Source organism: Musa acuminata, chromosome BXJ1-11 (assembly GCF_036884655.1).
Source record: "Musa acuminata AAA Group cultivar baxijiao chromosome BXJ1-11, Cavendish_Baxijiao_AAA, whole genome shotgun sequence".
Lineage (NCBI taxonomy): Eukaryota > Viridiplantae > Streptophyta > Magnoliopsida > Zingiberales > Musaceae > Musa > Musa acuminata.
In genome coordinates, this window is record NC_088337.1 from 7,179,532 (window position 1) to 7,200,546 (window position 21,015).

Genomic DNA, 21,015 nt, shown 5'->3' on the forward strand with positions numbered 1-21,015 from the left:
TGCCATCGCAGTTGCATTCATCGATTGTTTCTCCATTATTAACCCAATCCAAGTCCACCTCATTTTTCTCCGAAAGCATCTACTTGCCATTGCACTAAGAGACTGAAGTGAGAGAAACAACAACGACAATGGAGTCATGAGGTTGCACACTTGTTGTCCTTCGCTCTTTCTTGCACTCCACCAATCTTTTCTATTGTTTTCTTCAAGAGAGTTATGCGATTTAGAATTAATACTCGACTATCTAAGATATCCGTGATCGACTCATTCCAATAATTCCTCCTCCTTTTAAGCTATTTATAATGCTTTAAATTTGTCGCATCACAATTGGGCTATTAGATGTATATCACGTATTCCAAGTCCTCAAAATTTAATCGGATTTAATCGAAGGTGAAACCTGCGAAATATTACCGTAACCCAACTCGTTAGATCCGGAAGATTCCACCGCTTCGCCGAACACCATGTCCTTCGTCTCATTCGCGATCGAGGCGGCGGTGGCGGCAAGCGATGTGGCCATACGACATGCATGCGCATCATGTTGCGATGACGATGCGATTAGCACGATGGGGGCCACGCGGGCCCGGGTGTTTATGTTATCGGGGGACGAGCACTGCCCACCTACTCACGTGGCTGTTCGTCATCACCCAATAATTGCGGGACGGACCACCACATGGCACTAAATGCCAACCCCCCACCCCCAGCAATCTTAGGACGACCCTGTGGTGCTCATAATTATTATTTGGTCATATATATATATATATATATATATATATAATCTTACCAACTTCAATTTACTTTGACTAAAAACTGGCATTTCTTGCTAACTAAAACTCTACTCGTCCTCTTACGATCCAATAGAACATGAGAATAAAGAAGATGGAAGGTGAGAACAAATGATCATCATCGTTTTGTCGAAGCATAAATAAAAAATTACACAGACGTAACAGAACGGACACCTTCGCGAGTACAGAACTGTTGTGTGAGGACAAGGCTACTGATGGATGGATCACAACGTCATATAAGGCGTTCATCAACTGGTCTATGCTCATTCTGCACATAGAACATATTGCATAAAGAAAGGCAAAGAAGAAGAATTCTTTTTTTTTTTTTTGATGAATAAGCCGATGTACAAGACTAAGAAAAAAAGAGAAACTTATTGCTTAAAAATTTTTGTCGTCCTCAACAAATTTCAAAAGATGACCCAAAACCAATTGCCTACTATCTTCTCTATGTTGACTTCCTGCTGCCATCACACCTTTCATCACTCGGGTGTAGAGCCGCTCAAGCTGTGGCACTCCATAGCCTTCCGTTCGCTCGATGAGATGCTTCTTCACAGAATCAATTTGCTCAGATATGTCTGCATTGGCCTTCGTCGCATCATCAATGTTTTCATTGGCCGGTTGGCTGAAAGCTGCCTCCGATACTTCTGCTGGTCCGCGATTAGTGTGGTTTTCTGGTTGTCTCCATGGACCATTTCTATCTGGTTCTTGGAATCCTGGATGAGAGCTGACCTTTATCTGATCAGGTTCAGCAGTACCTCTCTCCTCCCTGCCTGAGCCTGGAATACAAGAAACATAGATCTTAGTGTCAACACTACACAATAAATTGTTTTGCCTTTACTTTCAAAGAAGCAGTAATTTGAGAAAAAAACAACAATTGAAAAAACTAATAGAATCCCTCATACTGGTAAAGCTAATTACAAAGTCATTTTGCTAAAACGATCACGAACAGGGAGCAGGAATAAGGCGAGCAGAGATAAAAATGCTCACAGAAACTTGCACGAATGTACTAAGATAACATCCAAATAAACAGATCAGTGACACTCATATCCCCTAATATCTCATGTGTCTGTTAGGACTCTCGTCCTTAACCATTTAACCAAATTTGCAAGCAGATATAACAGGAGTCCACTGGTCCAACTTTGGAGTAGAATTATAACAGAGACAATTTATTATTTTGGAGGATCCAGGATGCTTGATTTTCAATATCACCACCAGAAGATGCCCTTTTCTGAATGTTGATGTATCTAGCTTTCTTTGCTTTTTCTTACTTTTTGGCTGATGAGCAACTGCTTTATTCCTCCACATGCTTCCTCAAGGAGGTGTCACATTGCACTTTGCACATACACCTGATGCGTTTGCCTCTGAATTTTGCAACTCATTTGCTACCAACAAGGGAGCTTCAGGACACGTTCATTCATAGTAGTCAAGAATGCAAATGCCCGTTTGATTTTTCTTATAACCACCATAGATCAGAAAAATCTCAATATGTTCTCATCACAAAATCAACCAAATGCAACTTAAATAAAATTCTTGTGCACCAGGGTGATCTATTATTGTTTTGTAGATTGTAAATTAAGATGTATAGTTCAATTTCTTCTAAATAATAGGTATTATGGTCACCATAAGAGGAAATGCAACCTGTAACTAAAATTAAGAACAGAGGTATCATCAAAATAAAAAAAAAATTGAAAATTAAAAGCTGATCATGATTTAGAAAGAACTTATTAGCATATGCATGTCTTTTGGACCAACCCAAACACAAATTAGTAAAGGAAACAATAAAAGAACTATAATGATGAACAAAACAAGTTGTTATGAGGAACAAACACACAACAAAATCCATCTGATCCACAAGGACAGGAGGAATTGGTAGAGGTAAACAAGGTTGCATGGGCATGTCAACATGCTGGATGAGGCCCACAAGCCAGCATCGCATGGCACTGAAGGTAGAAGTAAAACGGGTTGCGGTGGTGGAGTTTCTTAGGGCTCATAATCTGACATAGCAGGACCTTGCAGGTAGATGTAAACTGAGCTGTGCCAGCATGATCCACATGTCAGAATGGTTCAAGGCCCATTAATTGACATAGTATGGCCCACTACGGGGTCATGCCAACACAATACAAATCAACACAACATGCCATGACCTGCTCAGTAATGTTGAATAACATTCAAAAAAGATGCATGATACAAAGGTTGTCCATGGCACAGCGTAGCACAGTCCAGTCTGCAAAAAGCTAGGAACCTAAAAATTTGTTCAGGAGCAAGGACCTTCAGCCTTCATAGATAATTTAGGAAGTATGAAAAATCCTTTCCTATTCAAATTTCTTTTAGTTCGTAGTTAAGCACTGCTTTATTTTAGATAATCTTATATTTTCTAACATTTGGTGGACTAAGAATAACTTACCAAGCATTCTGTGTTAGTTATTGCTCTGGGTTTCCAAGCTGTAATATTCATGTGGATGAAAAAAAAGATTGCCATATGAAAAGATGCTTGTATTTTTCTTCCTTCACAGCTATTTACTCTTAAACCATAATGGCACAATTACGGTCTAAATCACTGGACCGGGGATTCAAATAGAATGTTGGTAAAATTTTATTGTTAACTATGAAAACATATGCATACCTGCAAATTTTCTAGTCCTTATTCAATAGCAGTTGTGCTACAGAAGATTTAAAAAACTTGTTAACCGGTCCTGAACCAGGAAGTGCATAATTATACTCCCAATATTCTCTAAAACCATTTCTTGTTGTTTCTTTTCCAGCTTGAGTAATGAAAAAAATGAGCTATCAACTCATTATGATTTTTTAGGACACCCCTTCCATCTCCTCTCACTACCTCTTAATTCTAAACCATGGAAATGTCTTTAGCACCGACCTTTTTTGCCTTTAGCAGACCTATTCGCTCTCCCCAACTTTGTTTGCCTCTTGCAGATCCTTTCCTCTTCCCCTTTCCACCTTTACCTTTATCCAAGCAGAAAAAAAATGCCACTTGGGCATCCCCTTGACCCAATCATCAATTCAAAATTACAAGGATAGGCTGTGTTTAACTATGGACATGGGTACTGTGTGGGTGAACCACCAGTAGCCCTGCCTCGAGCTGGTCCAACCAACATGATGCCCAGGCCTCCTATGCCGATGACAAAATAGATTTATTAAAAAAATCAAGCATACATGAGCTCAAAGTAGATTCAGAAGAAAACAGAAGAATATCAAGTTTTAAGCTCCATAAAAACATAAAGGAGCCCTCTCATTTTCCCAAAGTCACTTTTGATCTCAAGGGTCAGAATCCTTTTTCTCCAGTTTTATCTATACCAAAAGTTTCACCTTACAGAATCTCTCTTCAATCCTCAAAAGTACTTGGCGCAAGTAATGATTTGTATGTTATTAACATCTAAAATTACTTTGAAGCTTAGAGGAATCTCATCAAGCTTCCATTGTGTAGTCTTTGTCATCCAAGATTGAACATGTAATAGTATAACACAAAATAAGTCCTTGGTGCATGATGGACAAAAATTCAGTAAAATACTTAATAATCATCATTTCCTAAAAAACATGTCCAAGAAGTGCATCAATAATAAATAACAAGATCCAGATACCTGTATGGTCGGTGTTTTTCTTTGGCAGTTTTATTGCTTCATAACTTTGTGCCAGATTTACATCTGACTGAACATTACAAAGTCGAGCACTTGTTCTAGGAATGTTAGCCAGTTGAACAACAGGTGCTGTTGGAACATTCAACTCTTCCACATCATCTGCCAACAACAATGGACCACCTTGTGCTGCAATGTTGTCACAAAATGAGACTAGAGCTGGGTCCATCTGTGACAACATACCTTGCACCTAAACATATAACAAAAATTCAACAAGAAGTATTGACAATATACTTGAGATATCTGTTTAGTTAGCACTACAGATACCGAGACAAAAAGGAAAATACCACATCTCGAAGCTCATAAGCTCTGCTGACAATTCTAGCTCCATTGTAGTCATCTCCATTATATGTCTATACAAATAGTAAGCATCAGAATTATACAAATTATAAAAAGTCCACAATTGGTATTATAAGTACCATATAGAACTGCAAATATAAACCCCACAGCAAAGTTAAGAAATCAGATATAAATATTTATATAATTTTAGATCCAGACAGAACACTTGGCAGAAAACAAAAGTTGAATATTTTACCTTGGCATTAGCCACAATAAGGTCAATATCTTGCAAGAATGCTGCACACGTGAGATACTGCCCACAATCGACATGCTGCAACAGAGTGGCCATATCCATGGGATTATGAACAATCGAACGATAGTCAGGCACATCCTCATCCAAGACTGGATAATGGAACACACTAAATCGCTTGTCATATAGAATCCTGCGAGCACAGAACAAATCCATTATTGCAAGACCATGTAAGTCATGTCACGGTGGTAATATACCTGCGAGGCTGCAGCACATATGGAGCCGTGTCAAGCTCATGCCCACCTACTAATGGTCATTACACAAATGGGATTGTCACGGACATGACATGAGGCCACATCTTGGTCAGTGCCTACATGCCCCTGAACAGATATAGTTAGGTCCTTGTCTAAAAGTTCCCAATCCCAGGGAACCTTGGTGTATGTATTATGTAACTTAAACTGAAGTGAAAATTTATCAACGAAAAACAGTGATTTATTGTATAAATCCTTGCCTATTTGATCCCAATTGTGTGACATTCTTGGATATATGCAACTAAATTGAAGTGAAAAGTTATTGGCTAAAAATGGATACAAGTAATGCTGATTATCAAGCCAAGCCTGTACATGCTTGGTAAACCACATATTCGTTAGTTAAATTATAAGGTAGGTTCAATGCACTCTGTCACTTGAAATTGTCAAAGTAAAACCCCTCAACAGTTCTTTTTTCTATGACAGTATAATGTTTGTCCCAGTAGTCCTACACAGTCAGGAGTTGAGAGACGGACCTATTACAAACATCCCGGAGACACATCCGCAGCCGACGAAGGGCATGTTGCTCCGCCTCTGCTTTTGCCTGAAGCTCTGAAGGTTTTGGACCACCCACTTCCTGAGGGGCCTTGGGGAGTTCTGGAAGAGATGTTACTTTTTTTAATTTGCTTGTTGACTCATCAACTTCAAGAGTCAAGATATCTTCAACCAATTTCTCCAAAAAGCGTGACCTGTCATCTGCAGTCGGTTTGTCCACTTGATACCTATTCAAAATAAAACTCTTCAAAAGATGACAATACATATAGAATAACTTTTCCTAACAAGAACATATGAAGCATCTTTTCTCATCTATTAAGATCAAACTCACGTAGATATTCATAAAGGATAAAACAAGACAACAAATCTAGAAAACAACCATCTAAAAGATAAGGATTTTTTATTTTTTGCCAATTTTCGAGGCTTCTTTTGGTACCATGGTTCACATGAAGAGACCGTACAAGTCCAGACATGGACCAGTATGGGTTCATACCTGAAATTCAATTTCATGGTTTCACAACAGTGTAGAGCCACCTACACCACCAACGGTAGAGGAGAACAAAGTCAATTTGTTTGTTCAAGAGTTAATTCAAAAGAGAAAGTGAGAGAGAGAGGGGGGGAGGGAGGGAGGGAGAATCTAGTTCTCAAGAAGTGTTCAAATTCATATTCTACACCTACACCAATGGCACAGGAGAACTAAGAGGAGAATAAAGACAATTTGTTGTTTAAGATTAAATGCAAAGAACAACAAGGAGATCTAGTTTTCAAGGAATGTTCATCTTCAAATGATTTTTTTGTAATTTACAAATAACATGGTTATTTATAAGAAAAAAGCTTTGAAGAAAAGAATATTTTATAAACATAAATAGAACTAATTAATTTGAAATAATTATGACTTGCATAAACAGTTCTCTTTCACAAGCAACTAATATTTAAATGTTATGTTTTTTTTCTATAAAATTTTCTGGCAATTTAGTTTTTAAAGAAAAAAGAATCTCAAGATCCTCAATCTTATCCATGGTCTGATCCTAAAACGGCATAAATTTTGTTATACCCTTACAATCTCGACAATATTTAAAATTTTGGGAAAAATGCCGTGCCACAAAAGTTATTCTCAAGACCATCTTAGTTGGAAAAAATCCACCCCCCTCAAAACTCATCCATTCAATGAATGTAATTCAGGCAACAATCAATGATACAAGTATCTTTTATTTTCTCACTTGTCTATAGAAAAGTGACACCTCCAAAGGCCATTATACTGGAAAACATACAAATCTTGGAGATTAACTTTAATCATTTTCATTTTAAAATATATCATAGGCTTTGCTTCTAATCAATCTGCTGTATTTAAATTGCAACATATATTGTCAACCATCTCTTTCCACTGAGGAAGTGATTGGTAATGCTCAGTTACCAATATACTGAGTCATGCAAGATAGCAAGCGCCTCATTATATAGTCAATATAGTCAGCATAAACTTATGCATTTCTCTAAATTTATTTGTTTTCAATGTAGAACCTCCTTGAGTCTTCCAGTAAAATTATCAGCAATTCAACTGACTTGTATCTTGTTGATGCACCATCAAGGCGTCACCAATTTAGAATTTGCAGAATATGAAATGCAAAACTTAAATTATTATAACCATAATCAGATATTAGCTTTTTTAGTTTCTTCATAATTTCCTGCTGGAAACCCAAATTGGTTGGCCATAACTATTCATCATAGCAAAAAGTTATTGCTTGAAATCACTAATGGGAAGGGTAGTGCAAAAAGTTAGTGTTCTACTGGTAAAAGAGGATACGGTGATGCCAGACAAGATTTATTTATTCTTTTTTTCTTCTTTCATACTTGAGGACCTAAATGCATTATCCTTCCTGATAAAGTCTTACCAAATCCACAAAACAAAAAGAAAATGCAGTATTTTAATATAAAGATTAGAAAGCATACACATTACAGAGAGCAAAGATGGAAGTGGAGTCTTCATCCATTTTGCTCAAGGACACTGAAGATGTTCCTATCAGTAAAATTGGAAGATTGGAAGACAATTCCTCTAAAAGACTCATCAAAACAGCCTTAAGCTGTTCATGTGCCTGCAGAAGTAAAAAACCAAATAATTATCCATCTTAATTCTATTTGCAACCAGCAAAACTCATCTTGGTAGAACTATATTATGGATTTGTGTACTCACTGTCTCCCACCAAATATGGAACTGAGGTAAGTAGAGTATAGAAGGAGTAGTTCTTCTTGCTTCACCAAATATATGCACCAAAGCCTCTTCTGGTGTCTTTGCACTAGGATCAGATAGAAGAGATGGAAGTCCAAGAGAGTGAACAGGAAACTTCTCCATTTCATGTAGGACAGCAGGCCCAACATGGTCCTGTCAAGCTAAAACTGCTTTATCAACAGCATCCAACATAACATATAATGTCAAAATATTAAAGTTCTTAAGATTTATACCAATCCAGCACTTGCATCCCCATATATCAGAAGGCGAGGCCTATAAACAAGAGGAAGTGCAGAGCCAAAGGAAAGAACAGATAGCCTGCTGACATCTACAGCTGGAAGGCAAGGAAAAATATCAGATACATGTTTCATTATTCTTTGGAGATGTCTTTCCAAACATGGAGCAACAATTGAAGACAAAGGCCTGGAGTGCACAATAGATCCCCTATGAGCAGCAGGAGTAATCGTAGACATGGCTTCTAAGAAGTGATGTTTTTCAACCTTTATGGAATCAACATCAATCACAAACTTGTCATCACTAGTATACACTTGGGGGTACTTCTCACGAAAAGCACGGATAGCAGCTTCTGTGCATAAAGATTTCAGATCTGCTCCACAATATCCCACACAACTAGCTGCAAGTTCCATCTTTAGCTCTTTTGATGGAGGTTCCTTCCACTTTCGTGTGTGAATCTTCAATATTTCAGCACGTGCCTCGTAACCAGGCAAAGGAAAAACAAATTCCCGGTCAAAACGCCCTGGGCGGCGCAACGCTCCATCAATGGCATCAATTCTGTTGGTTGCACCTATCAGGACAACCTGTCCACGAGAATCAAGTCCATCCATCAAAGCAAGTAATGTTGAAACAATAGAATTGTGAATCTGCTCTTGTTTGCTGGATCTAACTGGAGCAAGGCCATCTATCTCATCAAAAAAAATAATTGAGGGCTGATTCCTTTGAGCTTCTTCGAAAAGCAGTTTCAGCTGTCTTTCTGCCTCTCCAACCCATTTGCTGAGAACATCAGCTCCCTTACGCATGTAAAAGCTAACCTTCTGACCAGCCTTTGAAGCAGCACATGCTAATGCCCTAGCTATTAATGTTTTTCCGGTGCCAGGAGGACCACAAAGCAGAACTCCTCTCGGGGGAGCTATGTGATATTTGGCAAAGAAATCAGGATACAGTAATGGAAAGAATACCATTTCCTTTAATGCATCAATGTACTCTGATAGACCCCCTATGTCTTCAAAACTCACACTTTCATCAACTTGTAATGGCTGAATGTCTGCCCCTCCCTTTGAACTTGGCCCAGCTGTTTGAATACCCGAAGTTAGATAAGTAATATTGTCACCCTGATAGACCCAACCAGATGCAGCAACATTTAGTCCCCAGGCTGTTGCACCGTGCATGTCTAGACCACCCAAGAGCCATGGTGTCCCACTTCTGCTTCCGTTGCGTGTCCAAGGAATAGAGGGACCTTGGTCCATTTCGTCCACAAGAAGGGAATCGTCAGAATCATCAGGCAATGAAAGCCGATGACGTCTATGTACTCGAGATCCACCTTTTCTTAGATACCTATTGCTTTTGGAGCCCATACCATGATGAAGTACTCTACGTGGGGATCGGGGCCTCTCTTTTCCCTCCTTCTCACTAGATAATCTATGATTCTCAGAACGTTTCCGCAAGTCATATCGTCTCCTTCCTTCCTGCTCTTCCTCACCATCTTCATCATCCCCATCTCCTGCTACTTCATCTCCCCCATCACCATCCTCTTCATTTCCAGCATCCTCCTCTGTGTCATTTCCATTTTCCGTTTCATCCTCGGCAGCCTGGTCTTCAGAGCTATCCTGGTCTTCTTCTGATTCTTCATAAGGTTGTGCTCTTCTCCGACTCAACAGTCTTCTAGGTCGTAAACCCTCACGGCGGGGAAGGGAATTAGTCTTTGTAATCTTTTTGTTCCTTGGAGAGGTTGATGCTTCATCATGGCTAGCATTGTTCTCTGCCTTGTTTTTTGAAGAACGATACCTGGGAGCCTGAAAAACAAATCAGCGCCAAGGTACGAATAGATCACTAACCATGTTAAACACTGAATTTGATCAAGACTATGTGCATCGGCAGGTTTAGAATCTTACCATTAAATCGTCATCTTCTGTTCCTGAAGTGTCTGTTTCATAGTCTTCCAGGTTTATTGAAATCTTTCTTTTTCTTGTAGAGCGCCGTAAGTTTGCTGCAATAGACTACACAAAAGAATAAGCAGATAATCTGAGTCAGGAAGATGCTAGATTAGCAAAACAGAAAGAATTCTGGAAAGAATAACATGTTAGTGTATGGATCACCTAATGTTTTAGACAAGTAATTATAAATAGTTGGCACAATCAAGGTTTAAACCAGTCTAGTAATGGTTAAATAACCTATCAGATTAACATGAAACTCATATACCAGATGGTGTACCAACCATCCAGTATCATTTATAAAATAATAAAAATTATAATTGAATGGTATAAGTACCAATATTGATTATACATATAAATACAAGTACTTGGTCAAACAACAAACAGCAGTTAGTACATCTGGTCTGATTGGTACTTAGAAAACCTTGGATAAAACAAAGTTGGTAAGGATCTTACAAGAGCAACATGAGTCGCATATTTGCTAGAATTTTTTTGAAAAAGAATGGTGCAGTCACAAGATACCTAGTCACTATTTTTTTTCCCACCTAATCACAATCAATACCATCAGAGTGAACAAATCAACAAGTTCCCATCATTTGATGTATGGCAGAGGTAGTTTTGACTATTCAATCAACAAGGAAGACTAAAAGGAAACTTGAAAATATTCCTCTGCGCAATTTCTAATGAAAATAACTAAAAAAATGAAGTCTTTACCTCTTAGGTCCTAAATCAACAAGTCTTTGGAGGTCTTTTTTTACCCCTCCTTCACCACTAATATTAATTAACTCATTTCATCTAACTATAATATCTACAGATCTCCTTAGAATATGTCTATACCATCCTTGATGATTCTCCCAAGAATTACGACTAATTATTCACAAATGAGAATACTCTTTTTCTATCTGTCCTAGTAAATCTGTCTATTCATCTCACTAGGCTCATCTTAATGACAAACTTTCTGTACACGTTGCCTTTTCACTGCTTAATAATCATAACCACAAAACAAGGATGGCTTAACAACTATATCATAAAATTTCCTTTTAATCTAAAGAGCACCGACGATTACAAAAAACTTTGGACACCCCTTTCCACTTTAACCACCCAGCTTTTACCATATAAACAATATCTTCATCAATCCTGATTACATTGAATGAACCAAAATACTTAAAAAAATTAAGATTAAATTGCAACATCACATGGTTGTCAATGGCCTCATACAACCCTTCACCTTCTTTATCCAGGCTTGTGATCGACAATGGCAAATTGTTCGTAAGCAAAACCTTCTTTAAGTTTTCATGGGCATCATTTTCCTATTTTTGTAGTTTGACACAACACTAAATGTTGCCACTGATTGATGATTCAAGGACCTCAAACTGAAGAACTTAAAAATTAATAATAAAAACAGCAATGAAATCAAGGAAACTACAGGAGCAAGCAATAAGAAGCAACCCAAACAATTACGCAAATAGATAGATGTTTATAATATAAAAAGTCGACCATAGAGAACAGAGCATTCCAATATCATGTTTACCTAGAGTGAGAATTCGGCTATAACACAATGTATCTATCCACTAAAAAGAGGAAGAACCCATATTGCACATGATTTGATTAAAGAGTCTGGTGGAGGAAGAGTTCAAGCGGAAGACAATTTACCCATCAGCCAAAGAGAGTCAGAACCACATTGCACATGCTTTAAGAGAAGAGATTAGTGAAACCTAGAAACAACAAAAACCTCAAGACTGGGGAGAATAGGAGTTTAATACAATGTATTGGGGTCTATCATTGATACCTCCCTAATGGATAAGCAAATGGGCATAGACAGATGCACTCAGTTTCCAACAAGGAGGAAACTAGGTGTCTAAAAGAAGGAAAGTTGCTCTAAATTATCTAAATGTTAAGTGTTGAAACAAATATACTCATGCATCGAGAAAATCAACTAGGCAATTAAGTTCAGAAGAGTACCAACCAGAATCTTGCTATTGTTTGTAATTTGATACGGTGCTTGAGATAGTTCAAAAAATTTCAGCAAAGCAAGAGTTGTAATTGTTTGAGGCCTTTGATTTAGTTTTATGTTCTACATTGGTTACTGTGAACTGGCAACCACAACAAAGTCTTAAGCAATCAGATTTAAAGCATCAAAATACGACCATCTATCATACAGTTATCATGTTGCCTTTCCTAAAACCTGTTTTGAAAGAATCATCAATAAAGAAATTACAGGAGTTAAATAATATTTAAACTTTAAAGGAACCTTGACTTCCATAAATAAAAAAAAAAAGACTCAAAAGAGATCTTCTTTTGAAATATTGTATATTAAAGATGCAGGATCTGTATTCTGCCACTTCCCTGTTGTTGGCTTCACAGTCCAAACTCTGTATCTATGGGCTATATCATATGATTAGTAAAAGCATTGTTGTAAGCCTTAGAAATATTGGGAAAGTGGTTATACAAGTTTGTCTTCCCTTCATAATTATGCATGCAGTGTATCATTAAAATAGTTACTGCTCAGAGTCTAAATCAGTCGCAAAATTCCACAAAAATACAAGCAATTACATATCCTTTTTCCAAGATATTACATGAATATCAACCATCATCCTCCTAATAAATCTTAAGACAAAAAAAAAACCTATATGTTTTAGTTGGGCCGGGGGGAGAAACTCCGCCTTTTTTTGGTTTTACGTGTCAATTAGCACGACTTGCATACTATTTTTCAGCTGAGTCAGCAATCAAATCACATGCAAATAATGTAAATTACAGGCATGTTCCTGCACTCAACGGTTCTATAATATGAGCATTCTCACTCAAAGATTTGCAATATGTTCTTGCATTAGACATTTCTGATCATTATCCATTGCATACAGGTAACGTATCACTACAAGGAAGGAAATACATGGTTTCAAGTTTCAACTACTACATTTTCAAATCCTGTTGGATACTCAAAGTGTTTGTGTGTCATGAAACCAAAACTTTCTATCTGCAGTTTCACAAAAACAACCACTGACGCTGAAGCGGTGACTGGTTTCCATTAAAAATATGACTTCATAACGTGTAAGATTCTATGTGTCAATAACATAATACACAAATCCAGTGCTGAAGCTCTTACATCCGGAGGGGGCATCTGAACAGGGTGGTTCCTCGGCCTAAGCAGCTTCTTTGCAATCTGGGAAGCTGCAGTCCTCTTCTTGGATTTGATCTTCTTCCTTATCACAGGCTTATAGTACAAGAAAGGCCGGCCGAAGTACTTTGGTCGTTGCCGGAGCCGGTCGCTGGTCCGCAGCGGCGTGATCGCAGCCGCATCTCCTTTCGAATCCATAACCCGCTGCCACCTCTGCTATCGAGCCAGCATTATCCGTCACACAACGATTAATCAAAACCATGACAGAACCCAAAAAGGGGGCGCATTTCCAAACCCTAGCATCAAGAAAACCAGCCCGGGATCAAAAGATAACCCATTAAACGGACGATCCGCACAAGGCAATGCCTAAGCCAGCTTTAGTCGATTTCGATAGTCAAAGCATAGCATTGCAGCTTTTGTCGATTTCGATGAAACGAAAGCATGCATGCAGTTCGAATCGAAAAGCGAATCGAACCATGAGACGAGTTCGACGAACTGGCAGATCGGGAGCGAGGAGAGAGGACCAAACCACAGGAAATGAGGCGGAAGAGGGTCGGCAGGAAAAGAGGGTCTGCAACAGGAAGCGGGGGAGAGAGAAGAGCGCTCTGCTCGCGGGACAGGGGAAGACGAGGGATCCCTACCCACCGGGGAACAAAACCCTTAAATAGCACGTGCGAGCCGCGTGCGGAGCGGTGAAATTACCGGATAGGGCTTTCCGGTCGCCGTCGTTTCCTCGGGCCGCGTTTCGGTTCGCGGAAAGACCTAGTCGGTGATCCGATGCGAGATCCTGGCCGTCGGATCACGATCGAACAGTCCGTATCGCGTTCGGAGCTGTGAATGAAGGGGTGATCCTAAGCTAAATCGTTCGGTATGTCAGGGACCGTGATCGTCTCCCCGTTTCGACCGTTGTGACGGTTATGTGGATTTCTTAGCTTTATCCCAACCATGAATTGAACAGTTGGCTGTCTCGCGAGCAAATCATGCAAGATTTTAATTTAAGTAGGGCCCACTCTAGTGTGTATCATTTATATGCAATGGACCAATCAATTGAATTGGAACAATCGAAATCTCACTAACTAAACAATAACAAGTTTTCAGAGAGCTAAAGTACTCTCCTACCGTAGTTACTGTTACTTATCCTATTTTTTATAATAATATTATTATTATAATAAATTCGACACATCAAATATTCGGAGTTAATCTTATCGAAACATCTAAACTTATCATAAATTTGATATCAGGAGATGAAATTTTTTTATAGAATATTTTATAAAAATTATGCCGTGCACATGCATCGTAAATTTTTATCTAATACTTAAACATTGTTGAAGTTAAAGGAAGAGTTATTTTCCAAAATTAGTTATGTGCAAATATCAGTCTTAACAAAAACAACAAAGGAAAGAATCTCATCCATAGATATGTCAAGGAGAAATAATGAGAGAAGGCTCTCAAAAGCTAATATTATTAAAAAAAAATACATTACTAAATCAAACGAGTACAATCATCACCTCTCACAGTAGAGAAGATTCAAAATATTATTGAGATAGATCAGGTCTGAATTATACCTTTCTATTACCCAATGTTTATCCTCCTTAAAATACATCGTATTCTATTTCTATTTGGTATTTTAAAAAACGTGTCATTTTTTTCGTTTTCTCACCTTTTTATGCACTATAAGTTACTTTTTTTCACTTATTTAAATTCACTCCCATCATTTGCCACGTGGATGAAATCATACAAATTCCTAAATTACTGCTTGGCTTCATACCGATTTATATTTATTGAATCTCGGATTTTGATAATGAAGTCAATTGTCATTTGTTATCTAATCTATATGTTGAGATAAGTGTACAGGATTAACTACGATGAAAGTAAGACATGCAGCAGGAGTTGCGTCGGAGTCAAGACAATGATCACGTTGGAAGTTCGAGAGTTCGACGGAAGTTCGGACAGTCGTCGGAGGTTCTGCGGGAACAAATCCGAGAAGTCCATGAGCTTGCCAAAGAAGCTCGTCGGAACTCGCCAAGTGGATCGTCGCAAGTCCAGGGGTTTGCCGGAAGTCCGCAGGAGCATCACCGAGGGTTCATCAGATGATCGACGGAAGTTCGCCGGAAGCTCGCCGGAAGAAGCGATTGACGCACCGGAGCAAGTTGCAGTAAATGTCTTAGGGAATATCGTAGTTAGTACAATGATTAAGTTGGAAATGGGAGGTGATCCCATTAACTTAATCTTGGGGCAATTGGGCCCCTGAAAAACCCAAATTGGGCCGAATGGATCAACCCATTCGGACCCTGATTTCTGCCAGGTGGTTGAACCGCCCAAGGCAGGAGGTTGCACCGCCTGGGCTCAGTCTCCGAGCGAGACTGGGAGGTGCAACCGCTCCAGCCAGGCGGTGGCACTGCCTGGGCTCAATCTCCGAGTGAGACTAGGCGGTGCAACCTCCCCTGACAGGAGGTGGCACCGCTTGGGCTCGGTCTCCGAGCACTGGCTGAGCGGTGCAACCGCCTCAGTCAGGAGGTTGCACCGCCTGAGCTCGGTCTTCGAGCTCTAGCAAGAGGTGCAATCGCCCCTGACAGGAGGTGGCACCGCCTAGAGGCTCAGTCTTCGAGCTCTGCCAGGCGGTGCAACCGCCTAATCCCGGAATTCCGGGAATTGACAGTTTTGAGCTCCAAATTTGAACTGGGTTGGGGCCTATAAATACCCCACCCATTCAGCACTGAAAGAGCACTGAACACATACCGAAATCTTAATCTTGTTCTGTGATTTTTAGAGCTCAAAATTGTTGTAAAGGCCAAAAGTTCTTCTCCCTCTTTTCTTCCAAGTTCTGAGCTATAAAGAGAGGAGAGAAAATTCTGTAAGGGTTATCTCCTAAGCCCGTCAAAAGGAGTAAAACTGTAAAAGGGTGGTTGGCCTTCGCCTATTGAAGGAAGGCCTCTATTTGACGTCGGTGACCTTGTCGGTGGAGGAAGTTAAAAGTGGAGTAGGTCAAGATTGACCGAACTACTCTAAATCTCGGTTTGCATTTACTTTGAGTATATTATCTTTACTGCAAACCTCCTCTAAAGCTTACCGCTTTCTGCGCATATACGATCGGGTTTCAAACTTTGCACTTTCCGAATCAGCGTTTAGACGTAAATCTATTTTTTCGTACGATCATCATATTTCAGTTTGCGTTTACGTTTTGATTTCTATCATAACTGCAAACTGCCTTTATATCCTTGCTTAAACTGCATCTCGCCTAATCAAGTGATTTACGAATCAGCATTTAGACGTAAATCAGTTTCTTCGTACGAACATCATATTTTAGTTTGCGCTTATATTCTGGTTTTCATCATAACTGCAAACTGCCTTCATAGATTGACTTTAACGTCATCTCGTTTGATCTTAAGTTAAAGTAATCTTAGAATCAGCTTTCACACCGAAATCACTTTTAACGAACGAACGTAGTTTTTATCGTTGAAAGATTTCCGCTGCACTAATTCACCCCCCCCCTCTTAGTGCTCTTGATCCTAACAATATTCACATATATTATTTATATATTTATATGTTCATTTTTATTCATATGCAAGTTAGTATTTAATTAAAAATAATAGTATTTTTTAACTTAAAATATTATCCTGACAATGATGTGACTCCATACTAGTTGAGTCGGCAATATCAGAAGTCTAAGATCCTGACTTCAAAAATTAATAGTTATATTTTAAAATGAATAAAGGGATAAATGTGAGAAATTGATGAATGAAAAAAAAATAAATTTATATAATATTCACTATATTTTTTCCACACGCTTCATATATAGGGACTATGAGACATGCATGTATCTTGCGATTCATGCACCTCATAACGATATATTAATCTTTTCTCGGTGTTAGCCAACCAAAATCCAAGTAACGTTGGGTGTCTCCCCATAGTAATATGTTTCCACGAGGTATACCCGTGGGTAGCCAGGAAATAAAAATCATTGCTTATCGCGCGTCCGCCGAAATGGGTGGGACCGACACTTCTCGCTTCCCGCTAAGTCTTAAAGAAACGAGCGGATCTGGGCGCACGTCACCGACACGTGGCTGTGGCTCGTCCTTTGATGTCTTGTCTTGAACCGGACCAATGTAGCTGGGAACCACATAAAAAGAAACTAGTCTTTTCTTGTGTGGGTCCGGCTGTGGGACCCTGACTTCCTCCGGTAGATAGATATTAGGGAGGCCGGAAGGTCAGAACGTAGAGGATAAATAGTCATTACTTCGTCGCGGTTGTCCTCATCCCGACGGCTTCGACTTCCGCCTCATGCGTTAATGGCCATTTACTTCCACTGCTCCTTCCCTCACCATTTTATACGCTACTGGTAGTGCATTCAGAATTGTCTCCTCCACCTGGAGTCACACCGAATCTTACCGGGATGGGCACAGTGAACGGAGACTCTGCCGCTGGTCTCGTCGTGAGCTTCGGCGAGATGCTGATCGACTTCGTGCCCACCGTGTCCGGAGTGTCGCTGGCGGAGGCGACCGGGTTCCTGAAGGCACCCGGCGGCGCTCCCGCCAACGTGGCCATAGCCGTGGCGCGGCTCGGTGGGCTCTGTGCCTTCGTCGGCAAGCTCGGCGACGACGAGTTCGGCCGCATGCTGGCCGCCATCCTGCGGGAGAACGGCGTCGACGACTCCGGCGTCACGTTCGACAACGGCGCACGCACCGCGCTGGCGTTCGTCACCCTCCGCGCCGACGGTGAGCGCGAGTTCATGTTCTACCGCAACCCCAGCGCTGACATGCTGCTCACCGAGGCCGAGCTCAACCTCGATCTCATCAGAAAGGTGTTTTACCTCTTCTCTCTTCCTTCTGTAATATTTGGTCTGTAATTTCTCCTTACCATCTCGTTTGATCGATCCAATAACTGTAACTGAAATGTGTTCGTACCTATGGATGGATCTGCAGGCTGCAGTCTTTCACTACGGATCTATAAGTCTGATCACGGAGCCCTGCAGGTCAGCTCACTTGAAGGCCATGGAGGTAGCCAAGGAAACAGGGGCGCTGCTCTCCTACGATCCCAACCTCCGGCTGCCTCTGTGGCCGTCGGCGGCGGAGGCCAGGAAGCAAATCTTGAGCATCTGGGACCAGGCCGACATCATCAAGGTCAGCGACGTCGAGCTAGAGTTCCTGACCGGCCAAGACTCGGTGGAAGATGAAGTGGCCATGCAACTCTGGCGCCCAACCCTCAAGCTCCTCTTGGTCACCCTCGGCGAGAAGGGATGCAAGTACTACACCGAGGTATCTCGATCTCCGCCTCTTTGCCATGCTCGTCAAACAAGCGAGATCTGAAGGTTACTGCACCGATCTCTCTTGCTTGTCAGGATTTCCACGGAATCGTCGACTCCTTCGCCGTCAAGCAGATCGACACGACCGGGGCAGGTGACGCGTTTGTCGGTGCACTGCTGAGGAGGATCGTCCATGACCAGTCTGTTCTGCAGGTTAGAAATACGAGAAACTTCGTGCTTCAGCGCAGCTTTACGAATGCTTACGAATAGGGTAATGGGTTGCATTCAGGACGAGAAGAGGCTGAGGGAGCTGCTGCGATTTGCTAATGCATGTGGAGCAATCACCACCACCAAGAAGGGAGCGATCCCGTCGTTGCCGAATGCGTCGGAGGCCATGCAACTCCTCGAAAGCGCATCAGACATGCTTGCTTAGATTTCCTTGTTCCACTTCCCTTTAATAAGGACTGTCGCAACTTGATTAGAATCTAAGTTGTCCTTCATGTGGTGTTTCTTCTAATGTTGATGCGCCATTTTGTTCTTCCGTCCACCCGATCCTTTTTCTTGAGTGCCATCAGGATCATACCATGGATCATGCTTCATTAAGACGAAGGGTGTCTGCATCACTAAGGATGGAATAATTAAGATTCAATTTGGTATTCAACACACCGTAATGTTGATCAGTTTAATTGACTCATCGTAGAATGACAGCACCTTCTATATATTACACTTGCATAGGATTTGACTAAAACAAGTAATCGGATCGGATTGTGATTGGATGAATGGGTTATTGAGTCTATTGAAGCCATAAAATGATATGGTCCGTCCAACTGTCTATCACTTAGCAAATTGTACAGAGTCGCAAACTGGGAGCTACTTGTTTCCGCTTTCGGGTTAGCGGGTTAATCGCTGGTCAAATCCACCAAAGGAATCCGTCAAGGGATCCTTGGTTATTGAGCGGGCTAGCGAGTGTCCACGTTATCGGATCGGTTTGGATTCGTTGAGCGGGCTATTGAATTCGCTGATGCAAACATCGAGTCGACACGTTTCACCCGGTGCATTAGAACACTGATGCTACATTCGATACGAACGGTGGAGATGAGAAGGTCTTCACCGGTAACCGAGGTCTTCAGTACGAGAGACGGCGATTGGAGTAACAGCGTCGTCGGTCGATCGACTGGAATCCCTCGAGATGGTGCACCTTTTTGTTCTTCTCTTTTCCTATAGTAATTCTTCGGATTCTGTGAGGATTTAGGTCGATTGTTTGCTTGATGCATCTCTCTTTATAGTTTCTCGTCTCCTCTGTTGTTTAATCCTCGGTTTGATACGACGCCTCTGGATCGAAGTTTCTTGGCGTCTTTGGTTGCTTAAGTGCTTCCTTCTTTGTGGTTTCAAGACTTTTATGACAATCCGGCTCGTCAATTGTGTGGTCGCGTTATGATAAGGTTTTAAGTTGCTAAGTTTCGCTTTGATTTTAAGTTTTCTTTCCTTCTTTCTTTGGAATAGTTTTACTTCGATAAGATAATTTAGCACTTTATTCCTTAAATTTCCTCACTCAAATCTTAATATTTCGTAAATATCTTAAATAGCACTTATGAAAAGGAAAGCAAAGAGGAAGATAAATACAGACTGCTGGGAAAGCAATTAGCAATAGATGCCTCGTTCGAGCCAGTGATGGCATGAAGACCATCTCTGCTATGGTAAGCTGTCAACTAATTAGTTTTATTGTCCTAACTTCAGAACAACTTATCAAACATGTGCTGCAAAATTTTCGTTCATAATTAATTAGCTATAGTTAAAAGACAATAGGCTTGTTGAGCATCTGAAATTTATCAATTCTTCATGTCAATGTGATGCCATAAAAGGTTAGATTATTTACTGAACATAATAGCTTTCAATTTTTTCTAAACATTTTCTTTTGTCTCTTCCATTCCAATGTGAATATTAGTCCTTTTAGATTCTGAAACACCTTCCATAGGCTGCATTTAGCTTTAGGAATTTGAAAAGGCACGAGACAAATAAATCTGGCATGGTTGTCATACGATGTTATAACACTGTTGTTTGATTAGTAATCATTATGTGTACATTTTGTAATAATTGTTATTTTTGTCCCCTCTAGTGAGTTTGCTTCTAACAATTATGGTTTTTATGCAACGAGCAATAGGAAGGTTGTTGGATTCTGCATTCTTGCATTTGATTGAGATTTATTACCATGTCGATGTGCTCAATACTCATTAAATTTCAGCAATATGAAAAAAGTTCATGAAATTAAAAAATAAGCCACCGTTCTATATCAATTGGTGAGGTATGACTATGTCGAAAGTTGTACCCATGATATCAGAGTTGCTAATGACCTGGAAGTAACTCAAAGCTGCTGGTTTGGTTCACAGAATATGATTGTTTGGAAGGTAATATTGATGGTTAGGCAATCATATTGTTTCTTTTTTAACTTCTGTGCGTTTTCCTGAACTTTTACTTTATTCTTGCTTCCTGAGCATTAGTTTTCAA

At 40.2% G+C, this 21,015-nt stretch overlaps 2 protein-coding genes across 3 annotated transcripts; one reads left to right on the plus strand and one right to left on the minus strand.

Moving 5' to 3' along the window:
* Nucleotides 1–1,082: 1,082 nt before the first annotated feature.
* LOC135597117 (ATPase family AAA domain-containing protein At1g05910-like) lies at nucleotides 1,083–13,574 on the minus strand. 2 transcript variants are annotated; one of them, XM_065089647.1, is made up of 10 exons: nucleotides 13,257–13,574; nucleotides 10,115–10,219; nucleotides 8,219–10,015; nucleotides 7,950–8,138; nucleotides 7,709–7,851; nucleotides 5,743–5,988; nucleotides 4,965–5,151; nucleotides 4,717–4,782; nucleotides 4,376–4,619; nucleotides 1,083–1,555 (listed from the first exon to the last, which is right to left on the minus strand). In XM_065089647.1, the coding sequence occupies exons 1-10, from the start codon at nucleotides 13,464–13,466 to the stop codon at nucleotides 1,158–1,160; spliced, it is 3,585 nt and encodes a 1,194-aa protein (XP_064945719.1). In that variant the 5' UTR covers nucleotides 13,467–13,574; the 3' UTR covers nucleotides 1,083–1,157. The 2 variants fall into 2 exon arrangements, with proteins under 2 accessions (XP_064945719.1, XP_064945721.1); XM_065089649.1 differs by having other exon boundaries at nucleotides 10,115–10,209; nucleotides 13,257–13,385.
* Nucleotides 13,575–17,469: 3,895 nt separating this feature from the next.
* Nucleotides 17,470–19,051, plus strand: LOC103970741 (fructokinase-1). The gene is made up of 4 exons (XM_009384653.3): nucleotides 17,470–18,069; nucleotides 18,191–18,523; nucleotides 18,607–18,723; nucleotides 18,800–19,051. Exons 1-4 carry the CDS (start codon nucleotides 17,662–17,664, stop codon nucleotides 18,941–18,943), a joined length of 1,002 nt encoding a protein of 333 aa, XP_009382928.2. The 5' UTR covers nucleotides 17,470–17,661; the 3' UTR covers nucleotides 18,944–19,051.
* The last annotated feature ends 1,964 nt before the right edge of the window (nucleotides 19,052–21,015 follow it).

Coding starts and splice junctions, on each gene's coding strand:
- LOC135597117 (XM_065089647.1), bottom strand. CDS start 13,466: ATGGATTCGAAAGGAGATGCGGCTGCGATCACGCCGCTGCGGACCAGC. Junction 10,220..13,256: donor TTCAGATGCCCCCTCCGGAT/GTAAGAGCTTCA, acceptor TCTTTTGTGTAG/TCTATTGCAGCAAACTTACG. Junction 8,139..8,218: donor GGGATGCAAGTGCTGGATTG/GTATAAATCTTA, acceptor TTAGCTTGACAG/GACCATGTTGGGCCTGCTGT.
- LOC103970741 (XM_009384653.3), top strand. CDS start 17,662: ATGGGCACAGTGAACGGAGACTCTGCCGCTGGTCTCGTCGTGAGCTTC. Junction 18,524..18,606: donor GATGCAAGTACTACACCGAG/GTATCTCGATCT, acceptor CTTGCTTGTCAG/GATTTCCACGGAATCGTCGA. Junction 18,724..18,799: donor ATGACCAGTCTGTTCTGCAG/GTTAGAAATACG, acceptor GGTTGCATTCAG/GACGAGAAGAGGCTGAGGGA.